Raw genomic sequence first — 21,699 nt, 5'->3', positions numbered from 1 at the left:
GTGTGGTCTGCCTTCGAGAAAAGCAGAAGTCCAAAAGTGCACCCAGAACACTTGGCACTCCAACCTGGAACACGTGCACTGGCTAATTACATTCGGCACCAATGCAAAACAGCACCACTTCCAGTCCTGCCTGCCCAGGAGGTGGGCACTATACCTTGTGCTAAAATCATGATGCGTACGCATGCCATAGCTCAATAAATGAAATATGAAGAATCCGCGCTTAGGATCATTTTTAGCCTCTTATATGGTATTTGATACTGGCTGCAGCCCACCTATGTACTATATTCCTAGAAATATAGTAAGAATAAAGGGTAAAAAGAAAAGGTGTATGGCGCTGCCAGAATATACTAATTGTTCCGTGTGTCTTTCAACGATGCTAAATGTATATTAAATGTGTGTCTCCACTGTGAATATTAAATTAATAAAGTGTCAAGTGCATCATATATGTGACTGGTGAAAAGTATATGGTGAGTGCAACAATGATAGGCGATCCAACCCTGTGAGGGGTTTACAATAGTGCTAAAACAATTGGGAATAAAAATTGGGTGAAAATGCAATGTGAATAAAAAGTATGAAAAAATGTGAGTGGTGTCAACCCAATAAATAGAGAAAAATTGGTAAAAATCAGTTGGATCCACCTAAAAACATACAATACCACATGGGTGAACTGTGAAAATCCTTAAAACGGTGTAACTATACAATAAATAGCATCATATATTGACATGAAACTATATAAAAAGTATATAAAAACTTATAAACCACTCTAAAATTTGACAGCAATAGTCCAGGTGCTAGTAAGTCCGTAGTGACTAAAAAGGCCTAAGAAGGAGGGTGGTCCCACAATGGAAAAACCCTTCCTAAAACTCCCTCAGACTCTTTGATATACTCATTGGTTTCTTCCTCTTATTCAATCCTCCATTTGTTTATGGATACAATTTCTTTTAATGGGATGGTTCTCTTAATGGGATGGTTTGATTTACCCCCCAATTACCATTTATGAGCTATTACATACTCCATAATTATATAGTAGGTCGTTTACATATTTAATTTATACATATTATATTTATTACATACTGCTGAAACCACTACCCTTTCTTTAATCCCATACTGATTACAGCTCCTCATTTAATAATTTACTAGCCCTTACCATACTTTTTAATTTCAATATGGACAACAGTTCCTTATTTATTAATATATTAGCCCGTTAGGATAATTTAGGAGTTAATGCTGGTACACTATATAGTACTGTCCTGTTTAGTATGTCCATACAGGAACATGTATGCACAATATCTATTCATTTTCAGGACACCTTTATTTTAATCATTTATTTACTTTCAATTTATTGTGTAGTAATTGATAATTTTACAAATCAAATGATATATATTTATTAGATTGACCTCCTCTATTTATACCCTTCTATTGGGTGTAATATTTTATATTCACATCTCCCCAATTACACTTTTGTTTTATATGTATTAAATTATTGGCATCCGGGTTGATTAATTACCATTTGTTGTTTAGCATTACATGTCATGCATATATTACTGTGTTAATGAGCTGTCATTTGTCCGAGAATGCATTTCTAACAATATGGTAATAGGACCAGATATATTTTAGTATTAGGCATTGTCACAATATCATTGTATTTAGTTGGAACAAGGGAGGAACTTGACTTCTTTCATAGTCCGTTTTCTCTTTTTCCTTAGTTTGGGTTGGCGCACATCGCTGCATATTACTTCCTTAAACATCGAGTTAGGATATGCCAGTCTCCGGAAGTTTAGTCATGCAGCCGTATGTATGCAAATCTACGAGCCCTAAGATATACAAATTTTACCCGGCAACAGTGTGCGATATGGATTTTTCTATTGGACGTTTGTTACGTCCCTCTGATTGGAGCACGCATTAAGTCCCGTTTACCATATTGATATAAAGAGGCGGAGATGGCGTGATGACGCTACTCCTGAAGACGTCACTCCGACGAAACGTACGTAGAGCGTCATCGCGTCACATCCACCCAAGTGGAACGCACATCCGGCCCGTGGAACGCACGGCGTCCCGGAAGTGCGCAACTATCGCTGTTTACATGCCGATTATTCTCTTTATGTTTGAGAGTACCCTCTTTTTGATTCTAATAAAGCAATTTTAAAAGCGGTACTACTCTATGTGAGCCTTCTTCCCCCATATATACCTGTGCACCCGTGGACCCTAACCCCAAGGACCTTGGCACGCAGGACTCGGGTAGAATATTGGACCACACAGTCACTCTAACAACCAGAGAAGGGGACCCCAGGATTATATATCCAAGGCCTGATTACCCCTGTAGGGGTGATCAACTCTGGTGAGTGCGGTTCAAGGGGTGCGGGGAGCACTGAATTGTCACTGACATCCGAGCACCTCCAAAATTCTCCGTTAGAGCACCTGCACTCAAGTCACTTTTTTCTCCCCTAATTTAGGAAGGGTTTTTCCATTGTGGGACCACCCTCCTTCTTAGGCCCTTTTAGTCACTACGGACTTACTAGCACCTGGACTATTGCTGTCAAATTTTAGAGTGGTTTATACGTTTTTATATACTTACCTTTTATATAGTTTCATGTCAATATATGATGCTATTTATTGTATAGTTACACCGTTTAAGGATTTTCACAGTTCACCCATGTGGTATTGTATGTTTTTAGGTGGATCCAACTGATTTTTACCAATTTTTCTCTATTTATTGGGTTGACACCACTCACATTTTTTCATACTTTTTATTCACATTGCATTTTCACCCAATTTTTATTCCCAATTGTTTTAGCACTATTGTAAACCCCTCACAGGGTTGGATCGCCTATCATTGTTGCACTCACCATATACTTTTCACCAGTCACATATATGATGCACTTGACACTTTATTAATTTAATATTCACAGTGGAGACACACATTTAATATACATTTAGCATCGTTGAAAGACACACGGAACAATTAGTATATTCTGGCAGCGCCATACACCTTTTCTTTTTACCCTTTATAGCTCAATAAATGCCAGCATTAAACATCACTAATAGCCTCAACCCCATCCTGGTATACGAGTAGTAAACATGTAACAATTTATCATTAAACAAAAAAAAAAAAAAAAAACTGGAAAAGAGAAACTTATAAAAAATAAATTTAATTGTACGAATTACTACTGGTCAAGGAACTGGTCCTCCATTAGGTTTACGTTTTTGCCCCAACTGCAAATTAGCAAATCATTTAAAGTTCAAATTCATGAAGGATGTTTACCTTTTTGCTCAAAAATGTAATTTAAAAATTGTAGCACGTCCCCCCCCCCCCCTAAAAACTGGTGGAACATGTAACATGTTCCCAAAGGTGAACTTCTCATTTAACTTGCATTAACTTGGATGGCATGACAAACTGTGTGCACAGACGGTAATTTTTGGAAGTATTCCAGAGTCCATGCAGTGATAACCATCACAGAATCACGCCTGTTTTTAACAACCTCCTTTTCCAAACATATTCTGACACCTCGCTCCTACATGTAAAAAATCTACTTTCTCTGTCGCTCATTGACAGACGTAGTCCTCCTTGATTAATATCAACTCGGGTTATACTGCCCTCTACAGGAGTAGGACTAGACAGGAAAGAAAACGTTCTGGCCACACCCTAGGGGCAGTCCCAGAGGGTATATCCTCTCACTTCCTGCTACAGCAAATCAGTTTTTTTCTGTCTAGTTAGGAGTAAGGACCTAGATTCCTTGCTAGGATCTTCGGGGACAATCGGATCCGATTGAGCGAGCAGACCAGGGAGGCTCTGGTCTGGTGGCTTCGGTCTCCGATGCTCAGCCAGGGGAAGTCATTTCTTCTGATAAATTCCAGGTTACCGATAAAGGTGTTGGAACTGAGAGCGATCAGACTGATTTACTGGACCGAGCAGCTCCAGGGCAGTCCGGTTCGGATCCAATCGGACTATGCCACGGTCATGACTTATGTCAATCACCAAGGGGCACCAAGAGTGCCCTGGCGGCCATAGAAATGGCCAACATTCTTTATTGGGGGAACAGTTGTTCCAGTTCTCTCCGCGATATTTATCACGGGGGTGGACAGGCAGATTATTTCAGCCGTCAGATTCTGGATCAAGAGGAATAGTCTCTTAATCCAGAGGTATTTCACCAGCTGTCCCTTCATTGGGGCACCCCGGATATGGATCTGTTGGCAGGTTGGCTCAACAGGGCTCGCGCCCGCGATCCTCTAGCGGACGCAGCAGACGGGCTGAGCGCCCCGTAGGGGCAGTATCAGCTACTGTATGTCTTCCCCCCTCTCAAGTTACTGCTGAGATTTCTCCGCAGGATAGAGGTGGAGGGAACTCCACAGTTATCCTGGTAATTCCGGGCTGGCCTCGTCAAGCCGGGTACGCCGACTTGGGCAGGCTAGTCGCAGACGCTCCTTGGAGACTTCGTCTCAGGGAGGATCTGCGGTCTCAAGGACCGATCTTCCATCGTGCTTTACAGTCGCTGGTTTTAACGGCCTGGCCATTGAGACCCAGGTACTGAAGGACAGGGGATTGTCAGCTTCAGTTATTCCTACTCTAATTAAAGCAAGGAAAGCGACTTCTAGCAAAGTCTATTATCGCACATGGAAGACTTATATTGCGTGGTGTGAATCGTTGGGATTTCCCCCACGTACCTATTTGGTGACCCGAATTTTGGCTTTTCTGCAAAAGGGGGTTGAGCAGAAACTATCCTTGAGCATTATCAACGGTCAGGTTTTCAGCGTTAGCAATCTTCTTTCAGAAGCCGCTGGCTACTCATTCCTTGGTGCGGAATTTCATCCAGGGGGTGCGGCACTTGGCTCCTTATTTTGGTTTTGTCGGTTCTGCAGAAACCTCCCTTTTAAAATATCAGGGAGATTCCCTTGTTTACATTATCCCAGAAGGTGGCCTTCTTGGTGGCTACCACTTCTGCACGCAGGGTGTCAGAACTGGCTGCATTATCATGCCATTCCCCCATATCTTGTGGTTCATAGGGATAAGGTAGTTCATCCGAAGCCATCCTTTCTTCCTAAGGTGGTTTCAGACTTTCATCTTAATGAAGATATTGTGCTACCTTCCTTGTGTCCTCAGCCCAATCATCCTCGGGAATATGCGTTGCATTCCTTGGATGTGGTTCGGGCAATCAGGGTATACCTGAAGGCTACGGAATCGTTCCGTAAGACGGATTCACTTTTTGTGATCAAGGATGGCCCCAGAAAGGGGTTGCCTGCATCTGCCGCGACCATCTCCAAATGGATCAGACAGACGGTGGTACAGGCTTATTCGATCAGGGGTCGGAATCCTCCGTTCCCTGTTAAGGTGCACTCCACTCGAGCGCTCAGTACTTCCTGGGCCTACTGCCATCAGGCGTCAGTGGTCCAGGTGTGCAAGGCGCCTACCTGGTCGTCGGTTCATACCTTTACAAAATTTTATAAAGTTGATGTGATGGCATCGGCGGATGCCTCATTTGGCCGCAAGGTTTTGCAGGCCGCAATTTGAGGAGACCGGTGGTCTACCTCGAGGGTTTTTTTCCATTGGAATTTCAGTTGAGTCTCATCGTGTGATTGATGAGCCTTTAAAACCTCTAGTTGGCACCGGTTGGGCCTTCTAGATTGGATTTTGATTTCCATTATCCCACCCCTCATTTGTGGCACTGCTTTGGGACGTCCCGAGTTGATATTAATCAAGGAGGACTACGTCTGTCAATGAGCGACAGAGAAAAATTGATTTTTTGTAAGATCTTACCGTAAAATCCTTTTCTCTTAAGCTCATTGACAGACGTAGTACCCGCCCCTCTGTTTTTGAGTTGGGTTGGGTTAAATTCTCTAAACACTGCTTTGTGACATAACTGATTTGCTGTAGCAGGAAGTGAGAGGTTATACCCTCTGGGACTGCCCCTAGGGTGTGGCCAGAACGTTTTCTTTCCTGTCTAGTCCTACTCCTGTAGAGGGCAGTATAACCCGAGTTGATATTAATCAAGGAGGACTACGTCTGTCAATGAGCTTAAGAGAAAAGGATTTTACGGTAAGATCTTACAAAAAATCAATTTTTTTTGTTCCACGAAAATTTCTTAGAACCCCCAAACATTATATTATATATATATATATATATATATATATATATATATATATATATATATATATATATATATATATATATATATATATATATATATATATATATATATATATATATCTATTTTTGTTTTTTAGCAGAGACCCTATATAGAGTAACATATGCGTTCATATTTGCGCATAAGCAGGGTGGGATGGGGGAGCTTTCATTTATTTTTACACTTTTTTTTTTTTTTTTTTTTTTTAGTACAAACATTGCCATCACAAGGCATGAACATCCCTTGTGATAGCATGGGTCGAGACAGGTCCTTTTTATGGAGAGATTTGGGGTCTATTAGGATAAGAATGTTTTCTCCATGCAAGTAATGCCCACCTTTTGGCAGCAAATGCTGCTTCACCACATGTCATCTGCTGGTGTATGCATACCAAGGTACAGCACATATGCCAAGTGTTCTGGGTGCACTTTTTGAGTTCTGCCAGCTGGGAGGGTGCATCCTACTCGAGGGATATACACTGAGGGATGCAGGATAAGCGTCATTAGTGTCCACCAAACTACGGGCTGTATTTAAAGCCCATTTTTGCCCTCTGACCCAGAACTTGTTTTAATCCTAGTAGCTCTAACTATAGCCAACATCCAACTCTATTGAAGTGAAAAACGCCACCTTTGACATGGTTTCAATATGTGTTTATGGCAATTTTCCATACAAGTGATATTGGATTTTAGATTTTCCTATGTTCCCCCAAGAGTCTTTTATGGATTACGGTCTAAAGTGCTTGGCTTTTGCCTCTACCGAGCCCATTCAACCTTTCGCTGCCACAGACTTAAGCACTATGCCTGTGGCAGGACCGGCATGTACACATACTATAGTAGCTGGGTTTTTGCTTACCATTTTTGACTAAACGGTCATCTTTGTTGTAGAAGTGCTCCAGTGGTGGTAAAGCCACTCAATCACTTTTACATGTACAGTAATGTGCTTAAAACATTTTAGAGTCCTTCCTCCCCCACATGAATACGAACGCAAAAAAAGGGTGCATGTATACAACAACACATTAGCTTTTGCCATGCATTCCAGAGTGAGAACAATAGATTCAGTTTCTTCAATCATTAAGCCGATGTAAAGGCTTTTAAAGCATCGTCCCAAACAGTTTTGGGTACTGTAGTTTTTTTGCTGTCAAGAGTTATCATGGTTGGTGTCCCATTTACACAAGGCAACCTAATGTTTTATATTTTATCAAACAATTGGGTATTGTGTTTGTGTGCAGTAGAATTCAAGTAGAACTATAGGCAAAACTATTTTTTTTTTTCATTTTGGTTAGAGTAAGAGGGTTAGGACCCCTGTTTTTTTGCCATCTATGCTTCATTGGGGAGATTTACCCTTCTTTCTTGTCCCATAGCCAAAACAGGAAGGGAGAGGAAATCCCTGCAAATTATCCCTTGGGGACCTCCAGGCCAGCAGAACTAGTGTCCCCATTGGAAGATTTCCCCTCTTTTCCTGTTCTAGGGACAACCCAAAATTTGGGATTTTCTTTTACTTTCATTTTTAATGCTAATGGTAAACAGGATAAATGGAGAGTGTGACTCTCCCCAACAGGGCCACAGGCAGCAAAAAAAAAAAAAAAAGGCAGGTGTTCTAATCCCTCGCCACTCTATCCAAAACAAAAAAAAAAATAAATAAATAAAGTTTTAACTTTAGTTACACTTTAAAATTTCTCTCTTTTTTTTTTACAAAAACAGCAACACAGATCTTGTGTGACAAAGAAAATGCAACTGTTACCATTTTATTGTATCTGGTTTAAAAGTGGTTGTAAAGGTAGAAGGTTTTTTATCTTAAGGCATGTTATGAATTAAAATAAAACCTTCCGTGTGCAGCAACCCCCCTAATATTTTCCTCATTGGCCAAGACAGCAGCACAGTGCCATTGGCTCCTGCTGCTGTCAAAGTCAGTCAGCCAATGAGGAGAGAAAGGGGGTGGGGCCAGCTGTGGCTCAACTCTGGTGTCCCCATAGCAAGCTGCTTGCTGTAGGGGCACTGAACAGGGGGAGGGGTCAGAAGAACCAAAGAGGGACCCGAGAAGAGGAGGATCTGGGCTGCTCTGTCCATTACAGACAGCAGGTAAGTAGAACAGGTTTGTTATTTTTAACTAAACAAAAAACAGACTTTACAATCACTTTAAGTACTCTTCAGATCTAAAATGTGCATTTTTCCATGTGTAAAATGATACTTACCTTTGTCAGATTTCAGATGCACTTTACCAGCTTGACTGACATAAACATCTATTGTTCCATGTGTTGTAGAAGCCATTAAACATCCATCTGAGGAATCTGAAATTTACAAAAAAAAAAAAAAAAAAAAAAAAAAAAAAGGTTTTCAGAAAGCTGTTTGTTTTTTACACCCACATGAAGGAAGGTTTTACAAATCTGTTAACCCTCTGTCACACCAGTACGACTTCAAGCACGACATACAATTCACAAATCGCACCTGAAGTAGCATCTAATGTGTTTCTATGGCAGTGTCTTAATAGATACAATGTCAAGTAGTACAATTTGAGAAGTTGTTCATGAATTACTTTTTCAAGACTTCAGAACGTTTTTACTGCTGTAGACTATAATGTAAATCTTGCTGCAAATCATTCCTGTGTCTATATTAGCACTACTTGAGCCCTGAAAGAAGGTAAATATTAACCCTTTGCTAGTTAAACTGTCTCTCTGTTACTCAATGTGACATGGACAGCCCCTCTCACTGAAGTAGCACTGAAGTTTTATCAAATCGTTACAAATCTAATAGAAGTAGTGCTGAAATCGGACATAAAATCGCACTATTTCAAATCGTACCCGGTGTGACCGCAGGCTGAAAGGACACTGGTTACTATTATTCCATTGTAGCCCTGCCCCCTGAGGAGTGGCTAAGTGTGAACACATCCTCCTCACCTCAATTGCCCTGAATGTTGTCCAACCCACTTGACACTATAGGTTCTGTCATTGAAAATGATTGAAAGCTACAAAAGTTTGCCGTAAAGAATCAGGATTACTAATCTTTTGTTTGAGTTTAGAAAAATGGACAAACAGTACCAATAAAACAATCAATACAAGAACATTTATGATAAAATGGATCCTGAATCCCCAACCTATAACTGAACAGGATTCAGCACTCAGGATCACAAAGAACAATTCTAACACACACTATATATATATATATATATATATATATATATATATATATATATATATATATATATATATATATATATATATATAATTAAGGCTTGGTAGTTTTATAAATACACTATTTCTTAAGTGTAATGCGAGAGTGACCACAAATCAATGAGACAGTGTTTGAGGAATAACTCTACCCTTAACAACTTCTTAGCAGTTGTAATATGTATGCACCAAGCTATCAGAGTGCACTCTGTATACTATTGGGGGCCCCCTTTACACTAGATTGCAAGAGTCTCCTGGATGAGTGAGGCCTCACTAGTCTTCGCCGGCAAGGGTGTCCTCAGCCAATCCAAAGAAAGTATTTGTAATCCACAGTAAAGGTGATGAATTAACTGTAATCCCCACGGTAATAATCAGTAATTGTGATCCAAACAGGGAAAGAAGAAAATAGGTTCCGATACTCCACAGTTGGCAGTCAATCTAGCACTGGGAGGGAGGGGCAAGGCCTTCTGATCCGCCACACACTATGCGGAGCTACAGTGTCCTGTGGCGACCATTAGAATATGACCTTCTGCTAACCAGCTCTGCAGTCCCACTTGACTCAGTCTAGGAATGTAGTAAGTACTTCAAGTTGGATATCTCTCACCCAATGTGACAGGTTCCATTCCACTGTCCACTCCAGAAACATCCCGCTCCCCTTAGTGACACTCGCTGCCTCTCAAGGCGTCCTTCCACTCAGTCACACTACCGAGTTCCTTCCACACACACTGCTCACTCTGACTCTGGTGTCCTCCGCTAGGCCTCCGGCCTACCCTTTTGCACTCCGCAGCACCTCTATCCCTCCTCACAGCGCGCTGTCCTTGAGGCAAGAGAGCGAGGATTTGACCCGCCCCCCTCTACTTAGCCACTCCCAGCAGGTTCCGCGAGTCACACTGCTCTCTGGGAGAAGAGTCCAACCACACAGACAGTCCATGGTCCCTGCTCCTCCCAGAACCACATCTCCCACAATTCACAGGTCCATACTTTGTAAAACGTTAATAACAGAACAGTCTGAACAACACTAGCCTTGCAACCAGGCTACACCATTATTAAACCAACATGTCCAAACATGTTCTGACAATTTTTTTTATGGAAGTGTTGGGCAAACTGGAGAGGTTTAAAAAAAGTGGAACCAGGAAATTTGACACACCCAGAAGATGCTGAAAATTCTGCCATTGACTTTGAAATGCATATTTAAAAAAGCAGCAATACAAGGCAGGATGAATCCATGCTTTGATGTTTACGCCAAATTCTGACCCTACCATCTGAATATCGCAGTTGAAAGAGACTCCTCTGACTAGGCAAAGTTTTTTCCAATCTTCTAGTGTCCCATTTTACTGAGCCTGTGCGAATTGTAGCCTCGGTTTTCTGTTCTTAGCTGGCAGGAGTGGCACCCTGTATGGTCTTCTGCTGCTATAGCCCATCTGCTTCAAGTTCAATGTCTTGTGCGTTCAGAGATGATATTCTGCATATCTTGGTTGTAACGAGTGGTTGAGTTACTCATTCTCCTCGGACCTCAACAAGGCATTTTTGTCCACACGACTACCGCTCACTGGATATTATCTCTTTTTTGGACCATTCTCTGTATACCCTAGAGATGGTTGTGCCTGAAAATCCCAGTAGACCAGCAGTTTTTGAAATACTCAGGCCAGCCTGTCTGGCACCAACAACCGTGCCACGTTCAAATTCACTTAAATCCCTGTTCTTCTCCATTCTGATGCTCGGTTTGTACTTCAGCAATCATTCTAACAACGTCTAGATGCCTAAATGAGTTGCTGCCATGTGATTGGCTGATTAGCATCTTGTGTTACCAAGCAGTCGAACAGGGGTACCTAATAAAGTGGTCGGCAAGTATATACAAGTGCATCTCATAAAATTAGTGCATCATCAAAAAAGTTTACATTTAAGTACAATAATTCAATTAAATTGGTGAAACTCATTTCATATTTCATATAAATGCGTTACAGAGGAATATATTTCAAGCATTTCTTTCTTTTAATTTCGATGATTATGGCTTACAGCTAGTGAAAACTCAAAATTTAGTATCTCAGAAAATTAGATGATTATTACATAAGACCAATAAAAAAAAAAAAAAAAAAAAAAAGAAGATTTTTAATACAGAAATGTTGGCTTACTGAAAAGTATGTCCTTGTACAGTATAGTATGCACTTAATACTTGGGTCAGCACTCCTTTTGCATGAATTACTGCATCAATGTGGCGTGGCATGGAGGCGATCAGCCTGTGGCACTGCTGAGGTGTTATGGAAGCCCAGGTTGCTTTTGATAGCGGCTTTCAGCTCACCTGCATTGTTGAGTCTGGTGTCTCATCTTCAGCTTGACAATACCCCACAGATTCTCTATGGGGTTCAGGTCAGGCAAGTTTGCTGGCCAATCAAGCAGTTATACCATGATCATTAAACCAGGTATTGGTACTATTGGCAGTGTGGGCAGGTGTCAATTCCTGCTGGAAAATGAAATCAGCATCTCCATAAAGCTGGTCAGCAGAGGGAGGCATGAAGTGTTATAGAATTTCCTGGTAGAGGGCTGCACTGACTGATAAAAACACAGTGGACCAACACCAGCAGATGACATGGCTCCCCAAATAATCACTGATAGGAGTTTCACATTTTGAATTGAATTGCTAAAAAAAAAAAAATTAACTTTTTAATGATATTCTAATTTTTTGAGATGTGTGTGTGTGTGTGTGTGTGTGTATATATACACACACACACACACACACACAATATATATATATATATATATATATATATATATATATATATATATATATATATATATATACACATATACATACACATATTATATATTTTACATACATACATACATACATACATACATACATATACACAGGGCAGCCATCAGAAATTTTGGGGCCCCTTACACAACTTTAGGCCTGGGCCCCTCTGGGCCTGACCACCAACATACCACAGGGCCCGCCCTCTGGCCGTTCCACCGTATCTGCCCACTGGCCATCCCACCGAGTCCTTCAGTGCACCCACTTCTATTTCAACACCCTTACAACTTAATGAATGAAAATGAATCCAATCCATCAAAGAGACATCCCTCATATATTCAGCAAAGAGACATCCCAATTCAGCTAAAAGACAACCTCATATATTCAGCAAAGAGACATCCTAATCCAATAAAGAGATGGCCTCATATATTCAGCAAAGAGACATCCCAATCCAGTAAAGAGACAGCCTAATATATTCGACAAAGGCACATCCCAATCCAGCAAAGAGACATCCTCATATATTCAGCAAAGAGATATCCCAATCCAGCAAAGAGACGGCCTCATATTTTTAGAAAAGAGACAGCGCAATCCAGCAAAGAGACATCCCTTCAGCTGCATTGGCTTACGCTGCAGCTGCCATGCTTCAGCAATTGCTAATTACTACAGAAGTAACAACTCGGTCTTATTGGTTGGAGCCTGGGCGGCTGGGCCCCTTGGAACCCCTGGGCCCCCTACATGTGTATGGGCTGTCCCCCCCTGATGGCTGCCCTGCATATACACACACAGAGTTTGATCCATATATATTTGGACACAGGCACAATTTTCATACTTTTGGCTCTGTATGCTGCCAGACCACAATTAAACGAAACAATCCAAATTAATTTGAAGTGCAGATTTTCAGCTTTAATTCAAAGGGTTTGAACATAAATAAAAAATGTATCAGTTGTGGATATTTTTTAACTGATTCATGACAAATGTTCCCATACATGTGTAATAATATCTCTCACCCACAGCTGGTTTAGTGAGCTTTGACGTTGTGTGTAAAGATGGCTGCCGCATATTCAATTGACCATGTGGTTTTGGGGGAAGTGCAATAATGTGTTGCTGACCTCTCTCAATAATGACCTGTGAGTGGTCAAGAGGAATGATTACATCTTGTGGGTGGTCTCTGGTATACAGGACTATAAAAAGAGTCCATAGCACGAGGAATAGTCTTTTTTGGAGTTGTGGAAAGACCCAAGCATGCAACCAGGATTTCTTATTGTCCTGTTCCTCCAGCTATCCAGTGTAAGCGGTTGACATTTGACTACCAGAGCCAAGTATTATTTGATATTTTGGGATGATATTTTGTGGCAATAGGAGTGTATCTTTAAGTGGTGGTATTTTGTGTTACGTTTATGGAAAATTTTATGTGTAAGGAACTTTATGTATTTTGATGTCCAGTAAAAGTTTTGTTTTATGCTTTTTATCAAAACTTCTCTTGGTGTGTCTGTTAATTTTAAATATTCACTAGATATTTCAGTGTCTGTCCAGTATACCTTCATTATAAATTTTGTTGTTTCCACATTTGATGCAATCAAGTACACATTTTAGGAACTGCAACCATTTTTATACACAGTCCCTCCATTTTCAGGGACTCAAATGTAATTGGACAAATGAATATAATCAAATAAAATGTTCATTTTTAATATTTTGTTGATAATCCTTTACTGGCAATAACTGCCTGAGTTCATGGACATTACCAAAGACTGGGTTTCCTCCTTTCTAATCCTTACCGGGCTCCAACTGTAGCGGTCTTCAGTTTTTCTCTGTTTATGGGACTTTCTGCCTTTATTTTTCCCTTCAGCAAGTGAAATGCATGCTCAATTGGGTTGAGATTAGGTGACTTGGCCATTGCAGAATATTCCACTTCTTTTCCTTCAAAAGCTCCTGGGTTGCTTTTGCAGTGTGTTTTGGATCATTGTCCATCTGTACTGTGAAGCTTTACTGCATTTGACTGAACCTGGGCTGACAGTATATCTCTAAACACTGCAGAACTAATCTGCTTCTGTCTTCTGTCAAATCATCAATAAACACCAATGACCCAGTGCCAATGGAAGCCATGCATGCCCATGCCATCACACTGCCCCCACCATGTGTTACAGATGACGTTTTGTGCTTTGGATCATGAGCGGTTCCCAACCTTCTCCACACTTTTTTTCTTACCATCATTCTGGTACAGATTAAGCTTAGTTTCATCCGTCCAAAGAATGCTTTTCCAGAACTGGTCTGGCTTTTTTTAGATGTTTTTTGGCAAAGTCTAGTCTGGCTTTTCTATTCTTCAGGCTTATGAATAATTTGCACCTTGTGGTAAACCCTCTGTATTTGCGCTTGCAAAGTCTTCTCTTGATTGTAGACTTTGACAATTATACACCCACCTCCTGGAGAGTGTACTTCACTTGTCTGGATGTTATGAATGGGTTTTTCTTTACCCTAGAGAGGATCCAGTGATCATCCACCACTGTTGTCTTCCATGGACATCCAGGACTTTTTATGTTGCCGAGTTCACCAGTGCGTTCGTCTTTCCTCAGAATGTACCAAACTGTTGATTTGGCCACTCCTAATGTTACGGCTATCTCTCTGATGGATTAGTTTAGTTTTTGAAGCCTTACATTGGCCTGTTTTAATTGCATTGACAGCTCCTTTGAACGCATGATGTAGGTTCACAGCAATAAATTCCAGACCTTTTACCTGCTTAAGTGATGAAGAAAGAACGTAGGAGTAAGCCCACACCTGGCCATGAACCGCTTTTGATTCAATTGTCCAGATACTTTTAGTCCCTTGAAAAAGGGGGGGTGGCTACTTTTAAGAGCTGTAATTCCTAAAACACCCTCCTCCAATCTGGATTTACATACCCTTTAATTAAACCTGAGAGTGTTCACATTCAGCCCATATCCATTATATAACTATAGCTTGAATAGGTTTTGGTAAATACCTGAAACATCTAAAATTGTGCCCGTGTCCAAATGTATGGACCTAACTGTAAATACACACACTTTTTTTTTTTCGGTTTCTTCAAAACAGGCAAACCAAAAAGATTAATGTAGTTGGTGGTCAAGCAACAGGGCTGACCCCAACAGCCCATAAATATAGAAAAAAAAGTTAATTGCAGTACTCTGTATTGTATATGTACTCAAGTTCTAACAGCATCATTGTTCAATTAATTACATTTTTTTGGGGAAAATATCCTTCCTCAGGCAAAAAACGCTGCACATATTGTATCAAAAGCTTAGTAACATTTATAGAGATAGGTTAAAATCAAAGTGGTGGTGCTGCTGACATTTCAAGGTGTTAAATGGTTTGTGGGAAAGGTAGAGGGCAGATGTCTCCTCATCTCACAGGAGAACAAGATCTGAACACACACCTAAAAATCATACGAAGGAACAAATGCAAGCTTAACATGCTATTTCTGCTTGACAAGATATTATCAAGCCAGTAGTTAATATGTAATTTCTTACAACATATTAACGATGCAAACAGACTTCATGCTAGTCACCTGGGATATATCTAGCCTGTATGCCAATATATGATAGAATTTGTGAATGTTATGTCATCCGCTTCCTAAGAAATCAAAACTGTTTATTACTTCTGAAATTTCTATGTTTTATGTGTAGCACTGCCCCCCGTAGGGGTTGCTGAGTATAAAGTTCCCTGGGTCTCTCTCTGATTATCCTCCCGCCAGACCATTGGAGTATTTTTACACAGCCAGGTGCACACTCGTTCACTTGTTATCCAATAACCAGTACAGGGGATTCGGTTTTTTGTATTTATTGATAGAATTTGGATAGGAGAAGGGATTAGTGGGATACGCCAACTTGAACTATGCACAAAAAAAGGACAACTCTCACTTGGTCCCACCTACTTGAACTGAGTAGCAGACCCTCTGCTGAACTATACAGGATTCGTATAGAATAAAAGTCCTTTGCTCACTCTGGCAGCAGACTCAATGAACATTGACTCTTCAGGACACTAATCAGTACCCTCTTTAGCTGGCACCCATCCTCTGACTTCACTAGCAGGAAGGTAAGGCCCTCACCAAACAGGCCCCTAGACGTAGATCGGTACTCACAGCAACCAGAAACAGATCCTTCCTTCCCCTTCTCAGTCAGTTCTGCCAGACATCAGGGTTGCAGCTTCTGTAACTTCGACCCTCAGGTTGACCATCTGAAGCCGCATGGCAGCTTGTACAGGGGAGGGGCAGCAGCCCCCTCCCACCGGGACCCCGCTTTCCACCCAAAGACCTCCTGCACACGTGCTCTCTTGGTATAAATACAGTCACCCAGCATGCCTTGAGGCACTTTCCGCTGACAATAGCCAGGGCTGTATCTACACCCATGCTCACATTTGTCAGGTTTTGGCTCACTGGTCAATATGCCCCGACCTACTGGACACCAGTGGGAAAAGGCAGACAACATAAGCAGCATCTATAGAAAGAAAAGAACAGGCGCCACTGTAATTAGCCAAACAATTTATTGCACAAAATACATAGTGACTTACACATGGGTAAGCTGCAGTCCGTATCGCAGCGTCTCCAGCGCACGATCCGGAGGTGACGTCACAGGAAGCTGGTCAAAGACTTGGTTACACCGGAAGCCGCAAATGGAACGCAGGCTCCCGGAAATGACGCAACGTGTTTCGGAGCATGCGCACTCGGCTCCTTCCTCAAGCGTCGCTAGGGTGCTAGAGATGGATCTGGTATGGCTGGTTTTGATTAACAATTATTTCCTTTTTAAGGAACAACATTATTTACAACTACAGAGTGGTGTGGGGGGGGGGGGGGTTGTCTATGGGCTTACATATTGGGTTGCAAAATGAAGATCAAGGGTTATCATACATGTCCATCTAGTTTTGCTGTTTATTTATTAAAATGCCCTTGTGGATATTACAATTTTGGAGAAACAACTCAAAAAGGTAAAAACTGCTTTGGAGGAATTCGATTTGAAACTAACTGGTTCAGCCAGTCACCCAACATTTTTTGTTGAATGTTCTTACTCTATTTCTCTGTTGAGGTCCATAATGATTGATCATGCTCCAAAAAATAAAAGGGGTGGCAACAGGAAATTGTTTGAGAAAAAGGAGGTATACTGGATTGAGCATTTAGATACCCTGCAACCTCCTGGACCTAATTGTGATTTACATGTATTCCTTTAGTCCTGGTTCACACAAGTGCAGTTTTGAAATCGCGCTACTTGAGCGCGATTTCAAAGCTGTAGATCAGTGCAATTTGGACATCTGACTGCAAGAAATAATCTTACGTATCTCGATATATATATATATATATATATATATATATATATATATATATATATATATATATATATATATATATATATATATATATATATATATATATATATATATTACACACACACACAGTGCCTTGCAAAAGTATTCGGCCCCCTTGAACTTTGCAACCTTTTGCCACATTTCAGGCTTCAAACATAAAGATATAAAACTGTAATTTTTTGTGAAGAATCAACAAGTGGGACACAGTCATGAAGTGGAACGAAATGTATTGGATATTTCAAACTTTAACAAATAAAAACTGACAAATTGGGCGTGCAAAATTATTCAGCCCCTTTACTTTCAGTGCAGCAAACTCTCTCCAGAAGTTCATTGAGGATCTCTGAATGATCCAATGTTGACCTAAATGACTAATGATGATAAATAGAATCCAAAAGGTCGCAAAGTTCAAGGGGGCCGAATACTTTCGCAAGGCAATGTATATATATATATATATATATATATATATATATATATCTATCTATATCTATCGAGATACGCAAGATTATTTCTTGCAGTCGGATGTCCAAATTGCACTGATCTACAGCTTTGAAATCGCGCTCAAGTAGCGGGATTTCAAAACTGCACTGGTGTGAACCGGGGCTAAAGGAATACATGTAAATCCCAATTAAGTCCAGGAGGTTGCAGGGTATCTAAATGCTCAATCCAGTATACCTCCTTTTTCTCAAACAATTTCCTGTTGCCACCCCTTTATTTTTTGGAGCATGATCAATATTATATATATATATATATAGTGTTTGTTTTTGCTTTGTTTTTTTTAGAGTATAATTTACCAGCTTTCCAATTGAAGAGTAGAGTAGAGGACTGGTCCGTTTAAGACCCTCTGTTCACTCATGAGTTGTACATCTACTGTTACTATAATTGATTACTTTTTATCCAGTTCCTGTATCTTTATAAATATTACTAAGCTGGAAGGACAATTAGTCTGAAAGCTTACATAGTAGTGGAACACTGATGCAGTTAGAAATACTATTACTGTATTTTGCTTTGAATATACAAAGTGCTGCAACACTGGACTTAAAAAAACAAAATGATATATATTGTATGTTGTGTACACACACACACACACACCTGCAATATATACACTATATTACCAAAAGTATTGGGGATGCCTGCCTTTACACGCCCATGAACTTTAATGGCATCCCAGTCTTAGTCCATAGGGTTCAATATTGAGTTGGCCCACCCTTTACAGCTTCAACTCTTCTGGGAAGGCTGTCCACAAGATTTAGGAGTGGGTCTATGGGAATGTTTGACCATTCTTCCAGAAGCACATTTGTGAGGTTAGGCACTGATGTTGGAGAGAAGGCCTGGCTCGCAGTCTCCGCTCTAGTTCATACCAAAGGTGTTCTATCTGGTTGAGGTCAGGACTCTGTGCAGGCCAGTCAAGTTTCTCCACCCTAAAAACTCATTCATCCAGGTCTTTATAGACCTTGCTTTGTGCACTAGTCCAAATTATTTGGTTGGGGGGGGGGGGGGGGGATATGATGTGGGGTTGTTTTTCAAGTGATGGGCTTGGCCCCTTAGTTCCAATGAAGAGAACTCTTAGGGCTCTTTCACACTATCCACTCCGTCGGCGGACTCCGTTTATCTCAGCGGGGGATCGATCCGCTGATCCCCCGCGGCGCAGGAGAATGACAGATGTTCTCTGCACTATGTGCGGAGACACAGCTGTCAGAGCCCCATACATCTCTATGGGGGAATCGGATGGGAACGGACCGTCGGTCCGTTCTCATCCGATCCGCTGCACGGATGGAAAATAGGGTTTCCATCCGTCCAGATTTGACGGATCGGATGTCAGCGGACATGTCTCCGCTGACATCTGATGCCCCATAGGGATGCATGGGGGGACTGTTCAGATTCGCCAAAAAAACTGACAGGCGGATCTGAACAGTCCGCCTGTGTGAAAGGGGCCTAAAGGCGTCAGCAAACCAAGACATTTTGGACAATTTCATGCTCAAAACTTTGTGGGAACAGTTTGGGAATGGCCCCTTCCTGTTCCAACATGGTCCATAAAGCAAGGTCCATAAAGACATGGTTTAGCGAGTTTGGGGGGGGGGGTAAACTTGACTGACCTGCACAGAGTCCTGACCTCAACCCGATAGAGCACCTTTGGGATGAATTAGAGCAGAGACTGCGAGCCAGTCTCTGTTGTCCACAGCAGTGTCTGACCTCACAAATGCACTTCTGGAAGAACGGTCAAACATTCCCATAGACACTCTTAAAACTTGTGGACAGCCTTCCAAGAAGAGTTGAAGCTGTTGTAGCTGCAAAGGGTGGGCCAACTCAATATTGAACCCTACAAACTAAGACTGGGATGTGCATGTAAAGGTAGGCATCCCAATACTTTTAATATAGTGTATAGAAAGGCTCCTCCATGCTTGCCTTGCACTTGATATGCTCACTGCTCTATGGCATGTGAAATGGCATGAAATTACCACCACTAATTTTGGTGGCAAGACTGGGATGACATTAAAGTTCATGTGCGTGTAAAGGCAGGTGTCCCAATGATTTTGGTAATATAGTGTATATTATAGGATTATACTGTATTTATATTATACACCCAAATAACCCACCTAAAGCAGTTTTATAAGAAATTAAAATAGGTCAAATGCATACCTACTGTGATATTTCCTCGTTCTGTATGAAGTTTTGTATTGCCTACAAAAAAACAAATAATCAAAATAAGCATGAAAAAAGTATAAGATTAAAGATATAATTAAACATTCTGGCCCTTTACAGCTGAATGGCAGGTGATGGGGCTCTATTTTGACTTGGATGTGCAGCCTGGGCTATCATCCAAGGGGTGGCACCGAGACCCTAGGATTAATTTGAAGACTAACACAGATATCCACAGGTGCCACAAGGTCCTTACATTTTAGTTGTTACCTAGGCTAGGCCAGGTCAGATTTCCATTACACACTTCCCCAAAGAATTATTGTCTACTGTTGCACAGACATTTACAAAAAAGTATTTTGGACATCCATATTAATAGTTTCATTTAAAAACCTTGTACATCGGGCAACAAGAATCATCAATTTGGGGCACCTTCCATACACAGTCAACCAAACAGGACCAATTTATTGTATATAATAGGGTTGCACCGATACTTTATTTTTTTCGGCGCGTACGGGTACTTTTGGACAATTATTCGGCGATACCAAATACAAAATGAATGGGCTCAAATCGCACTGCAAAGAATCACATGTGGTTTAAACAGGAATGCAGTGTGATCCCGTCAGGATCTAGGTGCACACAGGAGCGGTGCGGTAAACCGCATGCAAACCAGAAATTATGGGCCTAAATCGTACCACAAAAGTATCGGTTTCAGGAATTGGAGCATTTTCACAAGTACTCATACTTGTAAAAATACTTGGTATCGGCACCAAGTATTGGTGAACCTTAGTATATAAAGGTCTAATTTTTAGCAGCTTTTCCCCCACATAGATCTTTAGTGTGCTGTATTACATCGGCTGACTATTCTCATGCATTTACCTCCTAGCAAACCCTTCTAAGTAATCCAACAGTGAATCTGTCTGCTATTACACCAGATGGCTTTGTGTACTGAAGGGCCAACATGTATAGTACATGGAGATGAAGAAGTTAAATAAGGAGCTGCTCTGAGGATTGGAAACAGACTCATCTAGTCTGTATATAGAGAAAGTGGCACACAATGGTTTCTGGCAAAGTATAGTTAAAAAAATAAATAAATAATTAAAAAGTCGTATACAGAAGCATTCACTAGGCATTCGGTCTCCTGTTTTCAAGGAAATGTAGTATCTATAAAAGGCTCTGAAGCCACATTTTAAAAATCAATGAAAGCCATTATATTAATTTCCAATATACTGGGTACATATTTTATCCAACTGTATGAAGTCTCTCTGCAGGTCCACATTAAGATTTCCAAAATGACACAGCCCACAGTCCTCTAAGAAGCATTCTCCCCCATCACAAGCAGATTTTCACATCCTTCACAATGACTATGGCTTTCATACTATGGTCCAAGCCATTCTACAAAACCTTGTTTATCTGCCAAAATAAAAAAAACTACCATTACTCCTAGATGATAATCAAGGAAAAATTTACCAGCATTCACAGAGATAAACCAACTAGGCTTGAGAGCATGTGGAACCTCTGGATTGCATATGTCTTAGCTCCCTAGACACTGGGCCACTTTGCGAGGGGAGGCCCGGGCTAAGGGGACCTACTCCACTCTGATATTCTACTTTTCTCTTTTTTCCCCTTTTCCCCCAATTCTTGCTTCTCTGTTTTTTGGTTCTGTCATACCATATTGATAAATGTTTTGGTAGGATGCTGAGGGCGGA

At 40.9% G+C, this 21,699-nt stretch overlaps 1 protein-coding gene across 1 annotated transcript in view; it reads right to left on the bottom strand.

Annotated features, from left to right (window-relative positions):
* The window catches only part of FAM185A (family with sequence similarity 185 member A), a 100,872-nt gene that overhangs the window by 3,513 nt on the left and 75,660 nt on the right, over positions 1–21,699 (bottom strand). Inside the window, exons 5-6 of the mRNA XM_082255163.1 lie at positions 19,994–20,035; positions 8,308–8,403 (exon numbers count right to left, since the gene is read on the bottom strand). Of these exons, the coding sequence (XP_082111289.1) occupies positions 8,308–8,403; positions 19,994–20,035 (138 nt within the window). The remainder of the gene's footprint in view (positions 1–8,307; positions 8,404–19,993; positions 20,036–21,699) is intronic.

The sequence above is a fragment of the Pelophylax lessonae genome (genome assembly GCF_965119305.1).
Source record: "Pelophylax lessonae genome assembly, chromosome: 4".
Lineage (NCBI taxonomy): Eukaryota > Metazoa > Chordata > Amphibia > Anura > Ranidae > Pelophylax > Pelophylax lessonae.
Note: the sequence above shows the minus strand (reverse complement) of the source record. Positions and strands in the feature narration are given on the sequence as shown.